General features: G+C 35.8%; 1 protein-coding gene across 1 annotated transcript in view; it reads left to right on the top strand.

The window, feature by feature from the left end:
* The window catches only part of KIF6 (kinesin family member 6), a 158,325-nt gene that overhangs the window by 84,014 nt on the left and 49,924 nt on the right, over nucleotides 1–24,387 (top strand). The window contains 3 exon segments of the mRNA XM_037405664.1: nucleotides 14,654–14,660; nucleotides 17,438–17,578; nucleotides 24,029–24,084. Of these exon segments, the coding sequence (XP_037261561.1) occupies nucleotides 14,654–14,660; nucleotides 17,438–17,578; nucleotides 24,029–24,084 (204 nt within the window).

Genomic DNA, 24,387 nt, shown 5'->3' with positions numbered 1-24,387 from the left:
AACAGATTACTTTTTCCTTTATAGATACTTTTAATCACTTGCTATAGAAAAATTATGTTGTTACGGTCAAAGACCTGACTTTGTCATAATGCACATTGTGCAGGGCAAGGCCTGGTGAAACACCTGTTAACAAAGTTCAACAAAATATAATTCAGTCATCAACAGCATTTTCAGTTCATCTGATGAATATCATGTATATGATGCTTTTCTGTTACAGCAGCCCATGTGTTTGTTATAGACACTTTCTCATAAAACTTCCCTTTTCTCTCTGCTACTGAATGAGGTGTAAATAGCGTCAATGCCAAATGTAACAATGACTATGTTATGCCATGTTCGAATCAATGGTCTCTTTGCAGACTTTCCATGAGTTACTCTTCACAGTGCATTCACGTGCTAGGCAGTACAGAGAGAAGAAAGGAAAAATAGCAGAATACCAAAAATGGAATATCAGGTCATGGATGAAGTAGTTGGTGTGTTTGTTGTTTGGAACCTGTTTGATGCTATTTTTCCTGACAAATGTAAAATTGAATTTATTATTACTGGACTGTAATACTTTAAGCAGTCAAATATATAACACTGGCATACAGTTCTAGAGCTAAATTGAGTTTTTGTGTGGCTGAATGGAATGCCCATCTTGGTTGGATTGAAAAATGTCATAAGGCTTTTTTTACCCAAGCATTTCTGCCAAGTGCGTACAGGAAGTGGCTTTGGCAGTTATATCCAAACAAGTAACTTCATTTCCTGGAATCTGCTTTTTTGCAAAATGTGGTCTTTAGGAAAGAAAGTGTAAAGAGGGATGTTAAGGGGTAGAGGAAAGATCACCCCTAAAAGCCTCTAAAAAGAAGTTTGCTCTAATTGTCGAACTCCATTTTTTCCAAGATATAGTCACAACTGCATCATATAATTTATTTTTCAAATTGATGGAGAGTAGATGTTGTCAGGTATAATTATTAGTTGAAAATGAGACATAAGTTGATGTAACATTAAACATATTCTGCTAAAAATATGAAAATGTTATCTGGTTGGTCAGGTGCTATTTTTTTATGTGATTGCAAATTCATCTTGTTCTAGTCTAACTTCCTGGATTTAAATAGCAGTTTATTTTTTTCCTTCTCTCTTTTTTTTTTTTTTTTTTTCCCCCCTATTTTCTTAAGGTTGCTATCCTGAATACTTCAGTAACAGTGGCTGCCTATAATATAAGTGTAGCCTTCATCTTCCTGTGCTCTTAATCTTAGGGTCAAATCGTAGATTTTTTTCAGAGGCTTGAAAAGCAGTAGTTGAAAAGCTGTTTTGTAATCAAATGTTTTTTTAAAGGGTTATTGCAAATTAGGGTCTATATCAGAATTGCTAATAGGGAAAACAATGCATTGAAAAATGTAGTAGCAATGAGTCATACTGTGATGCATCAGATGGGAATCTTGAAAAAATTACCATTTTATTATAAATAATATTGCAAAACCCTAAAGTTTAGCAAGAAAAGTAGAATACTTATGACAGAAGAAATCTTAGTGTCAGAAAAAAAAATGCTACAAAGTTCAGAGGTGGCGGAGAAATCAGAATATATCTTTGAATATTAGATTTAATTGGATACTAATAGAGAGAAAATATATGAAGCTACTTAGTATAACTTGATTTATGTAGAGTTTTTTTCAAGTCATTAACGGTTCTTTTAGTGGATGAAGAGACAAGAAAAAACACTTTGGAAACACAAGTAAAGTTAAGCAAACATTTTGTATACTGTTCCCAAATGGCAAAGGCTGTGCTTGCCATGTCATAAATAGCAGATGCAGTAAATGTAAATGGGGTGGAAGCTTTGCCTTTCCCTTTTTATTTTTTATACTTCTTTCGATATTTATTCTTCATGTAATCATATATAATTTGGCTTTGTAATGTTCATATTTCATTACTTACACAGAGAAACTGCATGCAGTTGTCTTATTTGCAGTATTGTTCACTGACTCCTTGTGCCAGTCTTGTTATTCCTAAAGAAATGAAACTTCTTAGTAAGAATATTTCCCAAATAACGTATGAGCTTCTGTTAACATTTGCTTTTGTATGTTTCTGATTTTTTACTGAATACTTGTGATAAAGTGTATTGTCTGACTGAGGTTGTTAGCTGGCTTGGAATCTTATTGGGTTTTGTTTGCCATATTTTTCCTTCATTTTCACTATTGTTTGCATGCTTCTACTGCTGTGTGGGCTTAAATTATAAATAAAAAAAATCAGCTTTCCATTGCATTGTAGAGGCATTGAATATATTGCATTGAATAAGATCCCAGACTGAGAAGCAGGGCATCTGGTTTTTATTTCAGTCTTTATAATTTACTAAGTTTGTGAACTTATACAAGTGACCTCATCTCTCTGAACCAGTTTCCTCAACTGAAAAATAAATTAGGGTGGCTTATCTTTCTTGATCACTTTGAGACTTCATGTTCAAAGGCCATCTTTAAGTGCAAAATCTTGTTTTTCTAACATTGAGGAGCAGATGAAATGATTTGTGAAAGTAAGACAGTGAATTAGAAGCAGAAACCAATATAAAACCTTGGAAGTCTTGACTCTTATTTTCAACACAGTGGCAACACAGTTCTTGAAATTACTTCTCTTTATTGATAGCTAATTTGTTTGAGAAGCTTCTTTGAAAATCTAGGTTATGTCGGCTACTTAAAATTCTGTGCAAGCGTGGGTAAGCATTTCTATTTATAGTATATTTGATACTGTAGATTCTAAGAGTAAGCTGCATACAAATTATTTCATGCAAAGCTATCTCTGCTTGCTCAGTCAAAGAAAGCAAAGTACTCTAAGAGAGCTGGGAAAGTTCTGAGTGTTAAAATGATGGGGGTTTTTTTATGAATCCTTTCTTTTGCAATACCTCCCCACTTTGATCACCTCTATTTATGCCATTTACATCCAGCTTTACCTCTGGGGAGAGATAATTCTAAATATTTCAGAAATTTCCTTTAATCTTTAAGCGTACAGAGAGAGATAGTGACATGAGTTTGAATAATGGCCAGTGTTTGGGTACTGAAGGAGAATGTCTCAGTTTTGTATCAGGAGCATTAAAACAACTTTACAGAAGGGAATACTAGAAGAAAAAGTCAGAGTCCCAGGCAGACATCCTTTTGATTTTCAGCAGGATTATTTAATTAACAAAAGCCTAATACAAGAGCTCATGGCTCTAAGATACAGCATGTTTAATAGTGAAGTAGGTTTGTATGACAAGGAATTTACATAATATATTGTCCCATTTTGATCTACAGGAAAACAAGCAGTTTAAAGCCATCAAATAAACATACCATACATGGCATTCGGGAAGAATTATGCTATTTTTCTAGTGAGAGTCACTTATTTCAACAGATTTCCAAGGGGTAAAAACACTCTTAATTCTATGTCTTGTCATAAGCAGATTTAGATCTACAGAGGTTATTGGTGCAAAAATTATCTTTTGATCCTTTGATGCATATTAATCATAGAGTTCAGTTGGTTACAAATTTTGGTTACAAAGGAATTGAAAGAAGCAGGAATTCAGTTTCACACTGGGAATTCTGCCAGTCTGAAATGGAATTTCACTCAAATAGTTTACATGACATTGGGGTTTTTTTAAGTGAAGTTCCCTAATCGAGCAACTGAGACCACTGAATTTTCACCAGAAAACCTCCGCTGTATAATGTGTCAGAGAGACAATAGGGGAGTCTTGCCTCTGTGAGCCATCAGCTTTGCTATTAATATCACTGGGTCAAGAATGCCGTCAGTTTTGATTAAACCAAGGGGTTTTCCACTTACAGAAACAAAAAATAAGTAAGATGCAGGAGAAGCCAAACTACATGACTCTTTTTTTCTTCTCAGTTTTAATACAATAGAGTTATTAGGCATCATAAGAATAATTACAGTTTTCTTTTTCTCTTTTTATGTACTGTGAATACTGTAGTCAGAATAACTAAAGCTGACAATAAATTAGTAGGAGCAGACTGTAGAGAACATTTTAAGGATGTGAAATGTGTTGCATGTTGTAGCACAATTGTATACATGTTTTATAAAAGAAAAAAAATTGTATTTTAAATGACGAAGGTTGCCTTCTAATATTATAGATTTTTTTATTATTATTTTTTTTACTTGTTCATTGTCAGGAGGGAAAAAGATTTTGCATCTCCATGCTTATCCATGTGTGCATGTACATATGTTAGCTGTCTTTCTGATTCCTATGAACATACATGGGGAAAAAAATTCCAGCACATGTTTAATTCACAAGATCAGGAATTTAGCTTCTAAATTAATTTACTTTCTATCACCAGTGTTGAGGATGGCAAAAAAAATGTGTAATTGGGTAGTGTAGGTACCCTTCTAATAGCAAGTGATCTGTAACTAGTATAATCTTGCCAAGGCTCATAGAATTTAAATGATAATATATGTTTCTATAAATAGACATCCTCCAATAACACAAAAAGAGAAATGGTCAAGAAGTTGCTAAAGATGCACTGGCAGGTTTCTGGAAGACATTCTGTGAATTATTAATGCAAATGGATGTTGCCAAATCCTAGGCTTTATTTTACCACACTGCAGTATCAAATTGCTCTCTGACATATTTCTTGAGGAATGATTAGTGCACATAAAGGCAAGGAATGACTATTTTGCTGAATGTGGATATTTATTGTTATGGCAGCAGGATTTACTGTTAATGGGATAGACTACATCAACCCTAAGTGCAGGGTAGAAGGCACTTCCTGCCTCAAGGGACAATTTAAGACGGAAATTTCATCAAAAAGATTAATTAATTTTACCGTGGTGAGGTTTCAGGGATTAAATTTGGAGTTAATATGTACACTTGTTTCAAAATGGTATTTGTAAACCTTGACATGATTATTTTTAATGTTTTCTCTGTGGACAGAAAATAATGTGGATAGCACAGATCTTTTGGTCAACTTAGCAGTAATTATGAGATCTCAGCTGTCTCTGCCTGTTCATTCTGCCTTTGGTAAGACAGAAATTAATTCTCTTCAGTGGACCTGCCCTCAAAGAAGATACCTGAATTGTTCCAGTTGCCCAATATCCATGGTGGGATTTCACCTGCAGAGTATGGGAGACTGGGAATTTACTGTCCGGTAATTTTACAGTGCTCATTGCTTTTTGACTCAAAGCTCAAAATATAAAAGTTTATTTTCATTAAGTAGTAGCCTCTTTATTCAAATCCATTATGATGTATTTAACATAAAAACCTCACTCCCAATTTTTGGCAGCAGCAATAGTGTAAGCCCTGTTCATGACCAGTGTCATCCGTGTGGTGCTTTCAGTGTGTTGTATGCCTGAGGTTTTCAGGTGGAGTATTAATTTTTAAGGAATGCATTCCGCTTGTTTCCTTTCTATTCCTTCTCCCCTCTGGGAGCAGCACTGTGGTTACACATAAAAGCTGTTCCTCATTCACCATGCTAGAGTGGGTGTGTCGTGCACCAAAAATAGATGTGCAAAGAGAAGGTCCAGGTGAGTCCCCGGACTGAAGGGAAGAGGTGCTGAGATCTGGCCGCAAAGGGCTAGACATGCTATGTAGTAAAGAATGCTCCATTTTTAGCTATTTCAAGATGACATGACTACTAGTGGGGAGCTCTCACATTCAGTCTTATTAATTTTAAACCTAGAGATACCTATATAATTGAGTGGATGTTTTCACAGTAGTATTGGAAACCAAAGATTCTATTTAAAGTGAAGTTTTGTGTTTATTTGTGCAATGCAATTCTTTTATCTTTTTTGCAATGATGCACTTCAAAATGTACCGCAGTGAAGTTTGGGAAAATGTCAGACAGAAATTACACCAATGCTGAGTTAAAAATAAGTTTCCAACGGGGAACTTAACATTCCTTTTTAAAATTATATCTTCAGTTTTAAAAGTAAAGTGTTTAAAGTATTGCTTCTAAATCAGATGGGTTGTTGAAATCCTATTGGATGGCTTTTTTCTAGATGTTTCTGTCTTCTGTGAGGAGTGCTTGTGCCAAAAGGAATAAACAAGGATATTTGCTTGAATTCCAGAAATACTTCTGTAATATTAATGAAATGTCTCAAGCATTTTTTATTTCCTTTAAGCAATCTAAAGTAAGGACACCACAAAAACATAATTATTACCACACATTACTTTTAGTCTTATTACCACACATTACTTTTAGTCTTGAAATATGCAATGAGGTTTTTGCTTGTATCATTTTGTGTTTACATATTTGTCCTTATACATAGGAAGTCCCAAATTTATCACACACAAGTTTTCAGAGGCCTTTAGCTGATGCATAGGAGTGAGTGGTGCAATACTAACTTTCATTGATCCTCATAGCACTTTAGCCCAACTTCCTTCCATCCTCCTTCACTCTGAGCAGACATTTAGGTGTTACGTTTCTTTTTAATTAACTCAGTTTTTTAACTGCACAAAACAGGAAGTTACACATTTCGAGTATTCCATTTATTATATATCAACACTAAGAAAATAATACATCCACACAGTTGACATTCTGCAGCTGTCCTGTGGCTTCACAATGACAATTTTTAATCTCTGTTGTTGTAAAATTGCCAGAGCGAAAGTACTGTCATACTTAAACTGAAGAGGGATATCAGTGAATACAATCAGATGATAGGAATTCTGTTGTCACACTAGGAACTTAGAAGCATATAAGTAGATATTTGGTACCAATAATTAATGTCTTATTAATTTATAACCAGAAAGAAAAATCACCTTTCAATGGCTTAGCTGTCATAGAGTTTGTTTTCAGTTATATATATGGTGACAAAGTCTGTTTCCATCCAGTGTACACGATTATTTCTCTGCATAGGTTGATATATTAGTGAAGTCTGATATCATTTTTATTAAAATGCAACTTTTCAAAGTTTTTTGTAAACTGTTGTGTAAAGAAAGCCGCGGATCTATCCTAGAATTTTTTGAGCCTTAGCTGTATTGGAACAATGGTAAAAGAAGCTGGAATTTCTCTACCATGCAATCCCACTTGCATCTAACACATGGCTCCTCACCAGTCTTCCTTGAGGTTTTTATAGGTACATATCCTCTTCCAGCTGAGGTTAAGTTCCCTGACTGTTCATAGCTGCCAGACTTCCTGCTTCTGTCCTATCCACCTTTCTGGGCTTTATTAGGCTAGCAAAGACTTACCATTTAAAATACATTGATAAATTTTGAGTGAAACCAGTTAGGGAGTACTCACATGAACAATTCTGCTAGCCAGTGTGGCAGAGGAGTGGAGATGGCAGGGGGTGGAAGTAGATGATCTTTATGGTCCTTTTCAACCCATTCTATGATTCTGTGAATGGCTGGAAAGTTTTTTTCAGAACTTTTTCTTCTGTGAAATCACAAAAGCAAAATTCTTCAGCAAGCACAAAATGGAAGTGTGATATATGTCCATGGCTGGAGTTCCCATGTAGAAAGGATATTTTTATACATGAAGAAGTTATGACAAATAATACAGGGGTTTGAAGGCTTTTTGTTTTGGTTTTGGGGTGGGTTTTTTGGTGGTACAAAAAAAAAACTCCTCCAAAAGGATTGTTCTGGGAGAAGGAATACATGATTTTGTGGATTACATAGGCAAAATAAGATAAAATCAAATAGCATTAACTGCAAAGTCATGAGTTTAAGATGTAATGAAAGAATTGTTGCTTATTAGCTCAATTAACAAGTCATGGGTAAGATTTCATTTAGAATGTCATGTTTACATGTAAGCACCTTGAATTAAATAAAAAAATCAACCTGAGTCAATAGCTGAAAAGAGTCTTTTTAAGAAAATGGAAGTGTTGTTTTATAACAGGTTTTTTTATGGTATACAAAGATTTGGTGTTTACAGTTCCATTCTTCAAGATAGATTTTTATATTATTTTTTTTAAATTCAGAATAAAATACATATGGTCAAAAGCATTTTAAAATTAAGTAAAAAGCCTTTGACAGATGAGGAGAGTTGACAGTAATGAGCTGAAGGTTTAGCTAAAAGTAGCTAAAAGATTTGTAAAGAACAATTTGATAATTTTTTTTAAAAGCTGAAGTGAAAATTCAGGAAAGAAGCCAGTCAATTTGTTCTATGTATAAGTCCAGGTCCCATTTTTATCTCCTCCTTTTCTACTTTGGCTCCTATTTCAAAACGATTACAGATAAAAATTGAATATATGTATGTATTACAGGGACTGGTAATAACCACTCTCTTTCTACATGCACCACCAACTCCTCAGGCTTACTAAAATGCAAATGTTGTATAACACCAAAGGCACAATGTGCTTCATTCCATAGAAAATTCAGCGACTCACAGTCAGTGTAGGTGTTTCAGAGCAAGTGGGCACCTGAGCAAAGTTACACAAGTGTTCTCTAAACTTCTGCTATTGTAAGTGCACAGAACTCCTATTTTGACTATGCCGAAATTCTGGAGTTTATCATATGCCTAGAAGTCCTCAGTTCTGAGAAAACTAGTTAAAACTCCTGAAGGCTCCATTTTGTGTGTGTATTTAGAGTACAATTAATATACATTGACTGCTTTGACCTGTGTTATTTAAAACATCATCAACGGCATGAGAAAGAGGGGATGCTGTCAGTAATTTAACAGTTACAAGGCTTGTTCAGGGAGAAAATGCTTCTTCAGTAGCTGAGTGCTTGAAATTTAGTGTGGTCATTCCTCAGGAATAACATGTCTAATTACTTTTTTAAATCTGGACAGTAGTACACAACATGCTACCATGTTCATCCTCAGAGGCAAACTCCAATAAAGCTTCAACACAGAGAGAATCAAAGTTCATTCTTTTAGAGTTTCACTCTTAATTGCTAATTGTCAGCTGCCAAAAGGAGTAAGCAACAGGACTGGTAAACCTTGCTCATCTTGAATGTAAATAGATAGCAAATTGTAAAATTAATTAATCTAGAGTGCTGACTGGTGAGAAGACATAGGTTACCATGGGGTGTATCTCATGGTGTCTGCTCTCAAGTCTTTACCTCAGCATACTCTGTTCTTTTGGTGCTGGAGTTCCTGCTGAAAAAAAGAAAAGACCAATTTCTCATGAAGCAGCTCCTGCACTCCTGTATTTTATAGCATAAAATATTAAGGTAGCCCCAAGCTGGCACTAATTGATGGTGTAGCCGCTACAGACGTTTTTTTTACTTGTCTACCTAAGTTATAGTGCATACAGAGTTCTACTTCAGAAAACCTCAGTGTCTTAATAAAGAATAAAGCTAAAATTTAATCTGAAATTAAAGGTACAGTATGTTTCCAAAACCAGACTGATGTTTATAACAAGTCCTTCTTCCTCTGCTAAACTGCTCTGGAAATGAAATATGCCTCTTTTGTGGTTTATGGTGTTACTGGCAAGATTGATGGTGGAGATGATTCTCCAGGCACCAAAAATACATGCAGATCTCTACAGATGTCCCTAATAAAAAACTTCACTTGCATTTGGTCCAAGCTCTCATGACTCCATTGTTGTAGGTTGTCATTTGGTAGATCTCTTAAAATATTCTTATCCCACCATTCAGTATCATTTTTCTAAAATTGAGAAAGATACATGCAAAGGGAGAATTTAAATACCATATCAATCACTCAGCATAGAACATGTAAATTAGCCAAATCATGTTGAGAATATTCTATCTTTTTGTAAATATGTTGGTCTGGTTGAAAAAGGCAGACAAATTTTTGAACATAAAAGCCCTTTTTCAGGTCTAAAATAGAAGCAGCAAATATTGCTACTGCAACATGACAAATACATGAAGGATGTCAAAACACTTACAATTAATTTGCTTTTACTCAGTTGTAACTGAAACCTTCATCTTTAGCACAGTAGTCTAAAGTTGGTAGGTGACTCATGCCTAATGTATTGGCCCTTTCTTATATTTTGTAAAATTTTTACAACTGCATCAACTGTTGCAGGGAACAGATTTAGGCTCCTACAAAGAAAGGGAAATGCACAGTTCATTTCTTATATCCAATGTTCATTGTAAACTGCACAATCCAGTATAAGATATATGTCCTGTTTTATGAGAAGTTATCTGAAATGTGTGACCCCAGCATAAGCAAAAGTGAATCTTATTTATTTAGAAGTGGCAGCACTGTTGGGTGGGTCTCCTAAAGTTCTTGTGGGTTTGACTCCATATTTTCCTTTGTATCCACCCCCTGAGCTTCTGCCAAGCCTACCATGCTTCATTTCAGGCTCTCGCTTTGTACCTACTAATTAAGGACTTTCAATGTGTGTATGTATTCTACAACCAAATATGATCTCACAGGCAGTTTAAAGAAGTAAATGGTTGCAAATAGCAGCTGAAAATTATTTTTTTTCTCTTTTGAGACATATGAGCTGTCATACATGAAATGTAAAATATTTCTGCAATAATATCCGTATCAGAACATGAGAAAAACTTAGTTGTATCAATAGATACACTACTTCATTCCTCACTGCTGATATCTGGAAACGTTTTGTTCATGCCAAGTAGCTTCTAACTCCAGCCTCGGCTATTCTACTTCCACTTTGAATTTGACAACTCTGCTGTCCATTGCGTCTTTAAAGAAATTATAAAAGCATAACTAGGTAACATAAGAGTAGAACCATAGAACAATTTAGGTTGGAAAAGACCTTTAAGATCATAAAGTCCAACCGTTAACCCAAGACTGCAAAGACTAGACCGTGTCCCTGAGCGCTGCATCTGTGTGTTTTTTAAACACCTCCAGGGGTGGTGATTCCACCACCTCCCAGGGCAGCCTGTTCCAATGCTTGAAAGGAAGAATGCTATAAATCATTAATGCTAGTGCAGATATTCTACAGCATCTTGAAACCATGCCATGTAATCTGAGAAATTATTAGAATATATAATTAACAGAAACAGAATAAGGCTAAAAATGGTCCTATTAACTGAGTCTAGCACATCCTGGGAGAATATGTGCTCTGTCGGGTGAAGGTGATGACGGTATATTAAATTGCTATTAACAATTTTATTTTATCCTGTAATTCTCACTGGCATTGTGCTTTGCAATGTTTGACAGGTAGAAAAACTAGTATACTAATGTTCCAGAAGATGCAAATGAAGGCAAGAAATTTCCATAGTTTCAATCTTTTCACATTGAGATCACTGTAAGGTTCAATATGGTGTCAGATTTATCAGTAAGGAAACTGACATGTCAGTAAGGAACTTAAAATTGCATTTCTGATTACATCATTAGGCATTAAAGGCCAAGTGGCTTCTTTTCAAAAAGGAGCGCTATTAAAAACATACGGCTGGATTAATATGAAAAATACTTTTCTTACCTGTACTGCTGCCTGAGATTTCTTAAAATAATGAAACTGAAGGAAGTCAACATGATTAAATTCAGCTATCATATCCCATTTGGAGTTTCGTTGTTGTTGTTCTATGATCCTGGAGAATCTTTAAATAGTCAATTTCATCTTGTTTTAAAGTTGATACTTCATTTAACCTTTGATTTTAAAATACAGATCAATATTTCCCTTACTCCTGCACAGGAATATTAATTAATGTAAAGAACTACTCCTAATGGAATTCTTGTAGATGGTTGGTTAGAGGGATTTTTTTGGAAGCATTCCACTTGAGCTTTATCAAAAATGACTTTTACAAAGTTGAAATTGTATTTTTATTCTTTTATTTTAGTAATCTTAAAGCAATCCGATTTTTAATGATCACATATCCTCTAACAATATTCATTGTAGTAGAAATGGCACTTGTCTTTGATTTGTGTTTAACACACTCCTGTACAAGTTTGTTCTTTGTTGTTAGGCATTTGCAGTGTTTTATTTAGTGGTGGTTTGTCTTCTGTTTATAAATTATTTCAGCATATATGGAATAGTTTGTATTGCCAACCCAATAATTTTACGTGGATAAAATGATGCCTAGGTAAATGTCTGTGGACCAATTAACTCAAGGGTTTGCACAGTAGAAATGTTCACTTGTGGAGTGCAGTCTGACCTGCCTAGATCAATGATGTTCAGTCCCACAACAAACGGCTCATAATCTCAATAAACTGTTCTTTTTGCCCTCTTCCTTTCCTGTAAATAAACAAAGAAACTCCAGAGGCAGAGAAATTGAATTATGCCAATGTTTTATTTAATTCATTGACTCTGAATATTCTGGTTTTCCTTTGAGGATTTCGACTTTCCCAAAAAGTATGTTTTGCAGCTCAACACCACAGGGGTACCATGACCAAACCTTGTTTTATGTCTTTCCCATTTTTGCATTGCAGTCTAATGAAGGTAGCCATATGTAACACACATGCTTTTCATGAAGAATTTAGCTGTTCCTTGCAGTGGGGAAGTATTTGTTGTATATTGGGTTGTAGTTTGTTTTCCTATTTCTGAATATTTGTTCTTTGTTGATTCATCATTCCCAAGATTTGTTACATCTACTTTTTTTCCATTCTGAACAGATGGCTCTGATATCTTGGGGGATCCTGGTAAAGAAGTAATTACTTATGCTTACATGCAAACACTTCTAATACCTTAATCCTCTTACAAAGACTTAGCAAATACTTTTACTTTAGCTTCATTTGGAAGTGTCCACAGTTCCTTTGTTCAGTTTGATAAGTAAAAATATATAATAGCATGAACAGAATGATAGTCTTTATAAGCATGAAGACACAATTCTTGTTAGCTGCCGTCCTAGAATTCTTCAGACAACCTTTCCTTGAATGAGAGCTTCCCTTAAGCCAAGGGGACTTTTGCTCCTATTGCTTTCAGTGGAAGGTTTTACAAATCTTATTTGATAGAGCATTTGGTAGGAATGGAAAGACAAAGTCTTCTACTGTGAAAATGTAGTTTCTGCAAAACAGATGTGTGGGCAGATAAGTGGACAGATGCCTTTCTCATCAGAACACATGGTCAGAATAGCTATTCCCAAGACTTTGCTTTTGTTAACAGTTTTAATATTCCTCCCTCAGAACAGTTCAATTTGCAACTTTTAATTCTTCTCTCCTGGAGAGTTTTTTTCCAATTCTTTTTGCAGGTTAAACTGGCAGCCTCTGGCATAAGGGCTGCTGGAAACCCTGTGGAGCTCTCATACCAGGACCAAAGTCTGGTTACAAGGTGTGGTTTTGAGGAGACACTGTGATTCTGTTTTCTGACTGAGAAGATACCAATTTCATGCTATTGTTTGACAGATTTTTCTGGACTTAATTGAAGAGCAATATAAACATTTTCTGTGGGTTTCACACATTAAACTTTATGAAGGTCTTCTCTCTCTAAGCATTAAAGCCTGTTTCAACAAACCAACCTAAAAAAAGAAAGGGGCTGGAGTCAGCACTCGGGAAGTACCGCTTCCAGTTTGAGCACTCTTTAGTCTTTATGAAAAAACACTGCAATAAAGTCCTTAAACATTGTCCAGTATTTATAAACTAGGATCCCTGAAGAAAGCTGCAATGGTATTTGTGGGTGTTGGATAAATTTAAAAATCAGTGTGATTATTTAAATATGTACGGCCATGTTTGATTACTTGTGGCAACAAAATAACATCTAAGTTTATACACTTGCATGCTCTTACCTACTCAGATATAGTCCTTGAGTAATCCCAGTGGATACTATTTAACTTAAAAATAGCATTCAGTCCTGTAATTTCTCTGCTGGCAGTTGAACACCCAGTGCTACGCTACACCCTACATGTTCCTTTATTTTCCTAATTAAAGTTTGTGAGGCACTAAACAGTTGTTGTTCAGGATGGCTGTAAATAGCATTTTTGTATTTACATAGAATAGTATAGAATAAATGATCTGTAGTCAGTGATAGAATAGGGTGCATAATATCTGCCAGGGACTTTGCTGATATGCAGGCTTCTAGCTGCTGTAGGTGTACAACTGAGTCTTGAAATTGCTTTGATCTTTTCATGTCACCTCAAAAAGTAATCAGCCACATCCAAAAGCCTTATTACAGTTTTGCTCTGCTTGTTTTGATTTATTACTGATTTCAAGAGTTTAGCCCATTTTCAATACTACAGCAAGCTTTCTATTTCTTGGTCATTTCAGATCTTGTTCAGAGCTTGTGAGCCATCATTTTCATTCTGCTTTCTGACTTACCCAAGTTCTGTGGGACAGCTGTAACTTGTATATTTTATGAGAGGAGCCTATTGAACCAAAACTTTTTGCTTAATATGAAAGCTGGTGGAGGACACTGGATAGAAGTACAGACTGAAATCAAACATTCAATGTGAATGTTCTTAAACATTCAAATTCAGGGTGCGGATCAAACCTGAATTTCCCCAAAATTTCAGATGTTTGAATTTGCTATAAATAATGTTGGGTTTGTTGTAAATTTCACATTGTGAGTTGGACATACTTGTAGATGGTTTAATATTAAAGCTAATTTACACAACCTAACAGGAAGAGTATAATTAAAATTAAGTTAATACAAAATTTATCACTTTTTAATGCAACCCTGTCAACTGGGATTTCATGAATGTGATGGCAAGAAAACTTTATGCTTTTTCCAATGATCTGAATTATTTTTATGGTAATGATTATTCCAGTTCACATTGTAATGACTTGATGACATGTGTTTCCTGGTTCTCATCCTGTAGGATATGATGATTCTTCCTTAGATAAGAATTTTCAAATGTTTATTTTGTAACATTATGCCATGGTATTAAAGAAGGAGAAGAGAAATTGTTTGGCCTCAGAGTAAAAGAAATTGTTTTCTACAGGTCTAACAGTTTTAGCTGAACTGTTCCACTACCTTGCCATAAAATGTTTTATCATCAATAGTTTATTCTCTCAATTCTGCTTTTAGTCATATCAAGTATATATTGCTATACATAGGTTTCAATTTACAGCTAGAGAGAAACAGAAATTCAGTAATAACTTGTTTTAAAACAACATGCGGTTTATTTGTTTGAATTAGGCCCAGGAGAAACAGCATGACAATAATGTTAGTTCAGCTTTGCACTTGGAGTCCATCTGAAAGAAGGTGAAGCTATTTATGCAATTATAGATTATTTAAGGAAATGGAAAGAGCATGATTGAAGATACAACGTCAGTCATGGAGAAGGAATAATCTTTATTACCGAACAGAATGAAAATACAAGCCTTCCATCAAGTTTCCAATGTTTCTTGCCGTTCTTTACTAGTATTAACGTTACTGTATTCCCTTATTATCATCCTGAGTGTCTCCGTCATTACCCACAGGCTGCAACATTCTTCTGTAGAGTTTTATGCTCTTATTATACTAGTTTATAATCCTAATGGTCCTTTTTAAGCTCCTTTCCTTAGCTACCATTTTCAGATTGTAGTTGTTTACTATTTCATATATTTCTTTGTTTTCTTAAAATGGACTGGATAAACAGAAAATTTCCCCTTCCCAAGAGTTCAGGGGGGTTATTTTTGTGTGCTTTGCTTGGCTGTACAAATCTGCTGCCTCTTAATGTAGAGCTGGAAAATGATTATCAGATTACCTTTAATTTTGGTTGATGCATTTCTGCCAGGCAGAACCAATAATCACTGTAATAGTTTTGTTTTCTAAATCTACTTCTGCTGTTTTTACTTGTACTCTCAAAGGCAGCAACATTGCCAGAAGGGTTAAATACTTTACATTGTAGTGTTATGTATGAGCAAGGGCTTTTCATTGTTTATTTTAGGCTCAGCCATGAATTTCATCTAGGCTTTCTGCACTTAATACAAACCTTTTCTGCAACAAAAGCAATTCTAGAGGGTCAATTCAGGCTGCATATTAAAATTAGTGCTAGTGATGGGATGAATGTCCTATAAAATTCTGCTTGCAAAGCTGCCTGTTTTTCTTCAAGGCAAGCATGAAACATGAACGTTCTATTTTCAGGTCATCATCACAGAAAAATGTATTTTCCTAAATCCGCTTGCTCCTTTGAATCACACAGCAGTAAAGACTGCCCTGTATCTTTCTTTGATTTTCTTATTCAAAAAGGGTGGAGCATTTCTGCATGTTTTGCCATTCAAACATTCCTGGTTGTTCTATTTTCAACTCAAAATTTTTAAATTAGTAACAGATGTGCTGATTCTTTTGACTGAAACAGAGGGTAAATTTTTCTACCATATTTTTATTAAAGTTTTTTAAACTTTTACTGCTTATTGAACCCAGAGTGCTAGTTTTTGTTACCAGCCTTCACCGTAAACAGCATTTTACACTGCAGAAATCTCACTGAAGTCAGTGGGAGGTAATCCTGATACTATAAGTATGATGAAGGGCAGCAGAACGTATTTGGAGTGACTATAAAATGCAGCTAGACTATAAAAGAGCTAGACCTCAATAAGGTGTAGCATCCCAGTATTGCATATCCCAACCTGTTACAGGCATGTTTTGTTAATGTATCGTCCCCACTTACACCAAAATTGCAAAGCAGGTTGCCCAGAAAATAACTGTCATACATGCATACATGTTATTGGTAATGCTGGTCCATTGGCACAAAATGTGTAGAAAACTCTTGTGCAGCAAAACTCCCAGGAAACTTTATAGCTCTTGTGCACAATGGATTTGGGGGTCTCAGTAGGTGTGAAGCAGGAAGGAATGTTTGTGATAGGACACAAGACTTTAGAGGAAAAAAACCTAAGGAAGATCAAATTCCAGTTTATGGAACAGCATTTTGATGTTTAAGTTGTAACCATGAGGTTGAATTAAAGGTGGAGCTATTATGAATTTGTCATACCGCTTTCTGCTCCTGAATAATCTTTATTACTGTAATGTTTTTATGTGCAAATCTCATCCTTTCTCCTTCCGTATTTGTTGACATATGAGTACTTGTGATAACACAGATGCTGGTATAATCTTTAATTCTCCTTAAGCTTTTGAAATTTTTTTGTTAATGATAATACAGGTGCATGATTTCTCACTTGAATCTCTAGGTCATCTAGCAATGAGAACTGGTAAATAATACAGACTGTAATACTTTCTGGTAGTGATTTTTAAAAAGATTTGAAGGCCAAATAGGTCTTGACCTTCTGGTGCGCAAAAGGAAACAAACACCATGTTGAACATGTAAAAGGCAGTATACAACCATTTTTGTAGGTAGAATACCTGCTTTGCTTAAAAGGGGGTGAAAAGCATTCACTAATATATAACTGAAGAAGCTTGGGGTTTTTTCCTTCCAAGAATACTGAAAATATTCAAGGTATGTTTAGGGGCCATTATGAAATGGGAATGAAAGAAATACCAAAGCAAATTGCAGTTTGCTGTTGTGAAAATACCTCTGATTCACACTTAAGAATATTTCACATATTTTAAATTTTTAAAGTTTGGTTTTTACTTATGAGCATTTCAAGTTGTCTTGAGAAATTATACAGTTCAAACATTCAGACTTTAGAGAAGTGGAGTGAAATTAAATTTATTTTTCAGTTAATAGAAATCTTTTGTCAAAAATGCTTTCCCATTGATGGAACAGTGAACATCATCTGGGTGCTTTAAGACCCCTGGGCTGAATTGCTATATTTATCTAAATAGGAGTTACATTAATGCAAATTGTCTGTCTTTTGATGAGACTGAAGTAATTCCCTTTATTTTTTTTTCTTGGGTCAGGAGGAAAGATGTCACTTGGATGTCAGGAAGCTTTTGAAGTCTTCAAGCGGGACCGTGCTGACAGCATAATCATTGAGGACAACAAAAAGCTTCTAAAACAGAGGTGAGTATCACAGCAAGATACAGCTGGAGGTAGACATCTGAGAGTTCATTTTGAGTCTGGGTAGGAATGCATAATTTTACACCAGACATCCCAGGCTTCTGTAGAGAACTTGATACACAAACTTTTCCTTTTCTTACTGAGGATATTTCATATTCAGAAGGCACAGAGTGGTGACAGAATAAAAGTCTGGATAGAACATGAAAGTGGCATGAGGAATCTTAGTGCATATTTCCTCTGGTTTTATTCATCTTTTCTTCATAGCCATGTTGAAGCAATGGGGTAATAGTATTCATGATCATGAATTATCCAGAGGAAGTAAGATCCATGTGACCGAACCAATTATTGCAACTACTTCCATTGTCAGAAATGCTTTACTGGCTTCAGCACTGAATTGGACAGTAAGCTAGGAGATGTTTAACATGTGCTTTTGTCTGTTGTTCCTAGCTTGTTTGCCAAGTGATTTTAGCTTCTCTCTGCCACTTTTGCACTCAAAAAACAGAAAAAATACTTTTCTTCTCCACATTAAATGCTGGCAAAACATTTCAAAACCTTCCAGTGAAGATGGTGGTAATAACATAACATTGAAAGCATCGATTTCCATAAAGCAGATTTTAATCATCTTGGAAATTAATCCACCAACAGTTGTCCATGTCGATTGAATAACAGTACTGTTTCAGTGTCAGTTTTTCAAGTATTAATGTGCCATGCACTCCAAGAAAAATACAAAATTTTGAGATTGGAGATGCCAAAAGCAGTCTCTCAGTCAACTCTTGTAACTAACATTTGCCCTAACAGGGGGTTTTTTTGTTTGTTTGTTGGGGGTTTTTTTGTCTTGGGTTTTCTCCTTCTCCTGCTTTCTTCTGCTTTTTTAATAACATAATTTTCCCACTTAGTAGGCATGAAAGACATTGTTTTCAATGTCATTGAGTCTTATACTCACCTACTTCCATGAAACTGAGGCAAGAAATGTTCTCCACATCTCTGTGACTTATTCAAGATATTGCTATTTGTCACTTTCCTGAACTGGTTAACTTTCTGCCTGGATCTATAACTTGGCCACAGGGACACAAATTGCCAAAATATTAGATGTATGTAAGAATTTATCCATGTAAATTGGATGTTTAATGATGCCTTTCTTCTGATCAGTGTATCAGATGATGCCACATCACTGCACCATCACTGCACAAATAATTACACTGCAATCATTTCTGGCATTGCTGTCAATTGAGCAGAACACTTCATGGTCACAACACAATAATGGGAGCAATACAGTTCTAAGCCATGCCCTGTGTTTCCTCTAGTTAATCACAATTCTTCCATATTTTCTGTTTTATATTACTATGAAGCAAACCGGTATTTCCTTCTGGTTTCAGAACATGTAATAGAGATGGGCAGAACCCACAAAGTTTGATGCCAGATTTGGTTTCCCTAAAGGACAGAGATTCAAACTAATGCCTTGAGTAACCCCTTTTTAATATGCATCAGCTGATTGTTGAAATCACTACTAGTGTGAATATTGATATGCTGGAGCAAGACAGTTTACCCCTGCCATTTGCAGTCATTTTTAGCAAAGATGCCTATAGCTCCAAGTTTACCAAATTAATTAGAATGGATTTATATAAAGTCAAGTCTGTAATTTGGAATGCAGCCTCTGAACTACCAGTTAGACAAAAGCTCTGTTACCCAGCCAGTGTTCAAATTGCACAGGAAGAAGTGTGTGGACACCACATGTTTAAAGATTACCATAACTTCCCTTTATATGTAGGCCTCTCATGTTAATAATTTTGTTTGTAGTTACATAACCACTTCTGTCATACCACAGAGAGTATTTGGTTCACAAATTACTTATTTTTAGCTGTCTTCTTTTTCCTTTGGGTATTTTGGGTAGATTTTCTTGGCTTGCTAATTATCATAGAATCACAGAATAATTTGGGTTGGAAAGGACCTTTAAAGGTCATCTAGTCAAACCCTCCTGCAGTGAGCAGGGACATCTTCAAGCAGATTAGGTTGCTTGGAGCCCCATCCTTGAATGTTTCCAGGGATGGGGCATCTACCACCTCTGCACAACCTGTGCCAGTGTTTCACTGCCCTCATAGTGAAGATTTTCTTCTTTATATCGAATCTAAATCTATCCTCTTTCAGTTTAAAGCCATTCCCCCTCGTCTTATCACTACATGCCTTTGTAAAAAGTCCCCCTCCAGCTTTCTTGCAGGCCCCTGTTAGGCACTGGAAGGCTGCTGCAAGGTCTCCCCAGAGCCTTGCCTTCTCCAGGCTGAACTACCCCAGCCTTTCTCAGCCTGTCCTCACAGGAGAGGTGCTCCAGCCCTCTAATCACCTTCTGGACCCTGCTCTGGACCCACTCCAACAGGTTCAGGTGTTTCCAGTGCTGAGGGCTCCAGAGCTGGGTGCAGTACTCCAGGGGGGTCTCACGAGAGTGGAGCAGAGGGGCAGAATCACCTCATTCAGCCTGCTGATTACTCTTCTTTTGATGCAGCCCAGGATACTGTTGGCCACCTGGACTGCAAGTGCATGTTGCTGGCTCATGTCCAGCTTTTCATCCACCAGTACCCCCAAGTCCTTCTCAGCAGGGCTGCTTTCAATCTCTTCATTCCCCAGGCTGTATTGGTACCAACACCTGCCCTGAGCCAGGTGCAAGACCCTGCACGTGGCCTTGTTGAACCTCATGAGGTTCTTGAGGACCAGGACACGCTTCTTGAGCTTGTCCTGGTCCCTCTGGATGGTATCCCATTCCTCAGGTGTGTCAACTGCACCACTCAACTTGGTGTTATATGCGAACTTGCTGAGAGTGCATTCCATCCCACTATGTCATTGATGAAGATAATAAACACTACTGGTACCAATACAGACACCTAAGAAACACCATTTTTCACCAGCCTCTATCTGGACATTGAGAATTTTACTAGTACCCTCTGGATGCAACCATCCAACCAATTCCTCGTCCTCTGAGCAGTCCATCCATCAAATCCATAGCTCTCCAATTTAGAGAGAAGGATGCTGTGGAGGACTGTGTCAATGGCCTTACAGAAGTTCACATGGATGGCATCTCTGGCTCTTCCCTTGTCCACTGGTGTAGTCATTCCATCACAGAAGTTCACTAGGTTGGTCAGACAGGACTTGCCCTTGGTGAAGCCATGGTGTAACTCAGTACCATCTTTGTATTTTAAAAGTGGGGAAACTTATATAGTTAAGGATAATTTCTCTCTGAAGCTCATTTACTGACTTACTGTTCAAGTGAAAAGCAATAGATTCACACTATCCTATTAGGACAGTTGCCTATGGGAAGTGGCTTTGTAACATCGAAACAGTGATCTTCTACAGCTTAGTTTGCTGGTAATACGAAGCAATCCTTTTTCAGTTTTCTTCTATATATTAATAACTGCTGCACTGCTTAAAAGAAATCCCAGGCAGAATCCAATTTCTGCAGTTTGGACTTCTTATACTTAACTTCCAGAGAACTAAATAATATCCTGTTTCTCAATGCAACCATGTCCTCTTAGCACTGTTTCTCTGAGAAGGAGAAAAATGCATCTCATTTTCTGGTGAAATATACTACCAAGATATCTTCCCAGCTGAGACACTTCAATCTAATATTGCATACTGTACGAAGCTTTTAAATCCCATCCTAAACAATATATCCAGTAGTAAAATCCTACGGAGTTTACAGATATAATGTAAATCCAGTTTCCATTCTGTTATTCTCCGTTATTTTTTTCCACTTTCTCCTTTCATCTCTTTCTGTGTTTCAGATGGTTAGCAGCTAACTTGTGTTTTCAGTATCTATGGATGAGTTTCATGGAAAAGATGAGTTTCACTTTGGTCATTTGTTGTAATTTCTAGTAATTAAAAATGAGTGAATGTTCATTTAATTCACTAAATGTCTCCATTCTCTCATTAGACAGCCTCTGAGTTTGTGTTGGTTTACATTATGAGTTGGAGTTTTGTTTTTCAAAATATTTATTTTTTAATTATTGGCATTTACATTCAAAGAGTGAAGTCTTTGCAAGTATGCTTGTTCCACTAAAATTAGTGGTTAAGTTCACCTTGGGGTTTCATCATGGAATATTTTTTTTGTAGGTAATAGAAGCCATGATTTGGCAACTTCAGCCTTTCTGTGGAGTGGTGTCCATGTAGGATACACATGAACTCTTTTCAGCTAACGATATAATTGTTCACTCATGACTGTTCATAGCAATACCACCTTTATGCAAAATAATGCCACGTTTTTATTGGAGTGTCAGAAATAGCTTTTCCCCTTTCAATATTAGAGACAAATCTTCTGTCTTTATCTGGTTTATTTTATTTGACTATGATTCATAGTCACAGATGGAATTTTTTGGACTGTCATAAATTAATGCCAAATTTCAGTTTATGTTATTGTGCCAGTTTATAAACTGTGGTGTTTGAGAAACAGATGCATGGCCCATTCCACTGTTGGCAGGAACCTACGAATAAGGGCTGGATAGATAGCTGGCTTCAGCTTGTCCTGCTAAATCTCTCTGTGAACATGAATCAGAATGAATAATCAGCAGGAGATTTACCTCTGGAATTACTAAGGAATTGATGAACTTAGTATTTGGCTCGTGGGAGCTGAGGGAAAGAAAGAGAGAATTGCTTTCGGGTGTTTCCCTTTGATCTTTACACAATCTTCGAGGCCTGCTTGTGTGCTCTAGGACAACATTAGTGGAAAAAACTTATATAAAAGTCTCACAGATCATTCAAAGGCTTCTGCCTTCTCTATGTAAGAAACAGTAAGTGCTGAGAAACCCTCCAGCTCCAGCCATTTATTAGCCTTGTTGAAATCAGCCTTGAAAGAAAATGTTCATGAGCAGGTAGGAATGCGGGCACCTGAAATTCTAACTTGTTCCAATTTTACAGAGAAAAGGACTAATTAGTTGAGAAGGGGCAATTTTCCAAACCCCACCTCCCCAGAGGAAAGTCTTATTTCTTTACTCTGTTTTGCCATTGTTTGACTTAGACAGATATACAACTCGTGGATTTCCTCAGTTACTTTGGCTAGACCAAGACTCTTCCCGATCAGCTGAAGACTTGTTTAACAATTAAGTTTTACAGTTCTACACCCACATTCAGCAAGGTTCAACTTGTACATATTCAAGTAACAATTCAGAATTTCATGTCAAGCCTAATGTCCTACACAAATGTCACAATGTAGCAAATCATCCTACATTTTAAAATATTGCCATTTAGACTATTACAATGGATATTTCCTTGAACAAGCCTCAGTTCTGTCAGAGACTCTTGAGACTTTGCCATTGTACATTGAATTCACTGTCATTATTTTTACAGCAGAATATGCTTGGCATCTGAAAGCCTGATATGTATGCCATTTGTCATCAATAGTTTTATATAGTACTGAGTTGAATAAGTGTAAGAGAACAATTATGACAGCGACTGCTGTAAAAGATCAAAATACTACAGAAAAAAAAGCACAAAAGGAGAAGGCATCAAATTCTAGCAGACTGCAGGAAATGTAGAGAATATAAGTGAATTTGGAAAGCTCTGTAGACAGCTGTTTTTCAAGGATCTGCTTAGATCTGACACATATTTCACATACCATGTGAAAATCTGATTATTTAAATATAATAAGGAAGTGGTCATTGAATTAATTTGGAACCTGATGGGAATTTCAGAATTTAAAAAAACCTGATTTCCAGTTTTGATTTGAGGTCAAGCTATTTGCATACTACAAAACCGGAGTTTCCAAAGCCTGATTCATTGATTTGTTTCTATCCTTCTCAGCTTGTTTCTTGCTTGCTACTTGCATATCTTCATGTGGCTAGCTTTGGCTTGTGTTGGTATTTGAGCAGTAGCTGAATATCATCTGAAAGTCTGCATTTGCATAAGAACTATCTGTAGAAAAAAAAATAATTTAGTTTTGTCATACTTTCTCATATTTCTGATTGAGAGGTTTTTTGGTGACTGGGATGTACATTTTCACACAGCACAAACAGCAGCCATCAGCAATATGCAAATTACAGGCTGAAATTTGAAAATTCCTGGTGAGAAGAAGTTCTAATACTTTCAAACATTTTGTTTTGACTTTGCTTGGGTTCTTTTTATTTTACTTTTATATAACTGTATGTTAACACTTTGCACGTAATGTAGCATATTAAATTTAATATTGTAGTATAATATGAATATTTAAGGCAATCCAATCATTAGAATTGAAATAACATAATTTTTAAAATACAAAAGTCAAATAAATTTGTTTTGTCTATCTATAAAACATATTTGTTGCATGGTTTCTTTCAGAAATTATTTCTTTTAGACCAGACAATCTTTTCTGATGGAAAATTGTTTCCAGCTAGTTCTACTGACAAATCAAAAAGTAATTCTGTATTTTATTGTGAACAACTAGTTTAACTTCTTGTTCTTTAAATTACTTCAGTACCATTATGCTTTTATTGACAGGTTTGCTGAAGCTAAATGCCTTGGGGAAAAATTAAATGAAGTGAGAAATAAAATAAGTGAGTACATTTTAACTTCATTTTACCTTTTAGCTGATGAAATCACAGCATTCAGAGGATATGGGAAGAGAATCTAATTTCTAAAAGAAAAGAGTCAATGCATTACTAAGATTTCCAATACAGTAAATGGTTAGGTGATGATAGCAGTAATAATTTTATGTACTGGTTTTGATTATTTCAAATACTATCATGTGAAAAAAAGCTCTGTTCTTTGCTTGACAGGATGTCTAAAGTCTATCAGAAGGAGAAGTTAAAGTATTAGCACTGGGTTTTCTGAATTTTATTTTGGGATAAAAGGATCCA

This window comes from Falco rusticolus, chromosome 12, assembly GCF_015220075.1.
Source record: "Falco rusticolus isolate bFalRus1 chromosome 12, bFalRus1.pri, whole genome shotgun sequence".
Lineage (NCBI taxonomy): Eukaryota > Metazoa > Chordata > Aves > Falconiformes > Falconidae > Falco > Falco rusticolus.
Note: the sequence above shows the minus strand (reverse complement) of the source record. Positions and strands in the feature narration are given on the sequence as shown.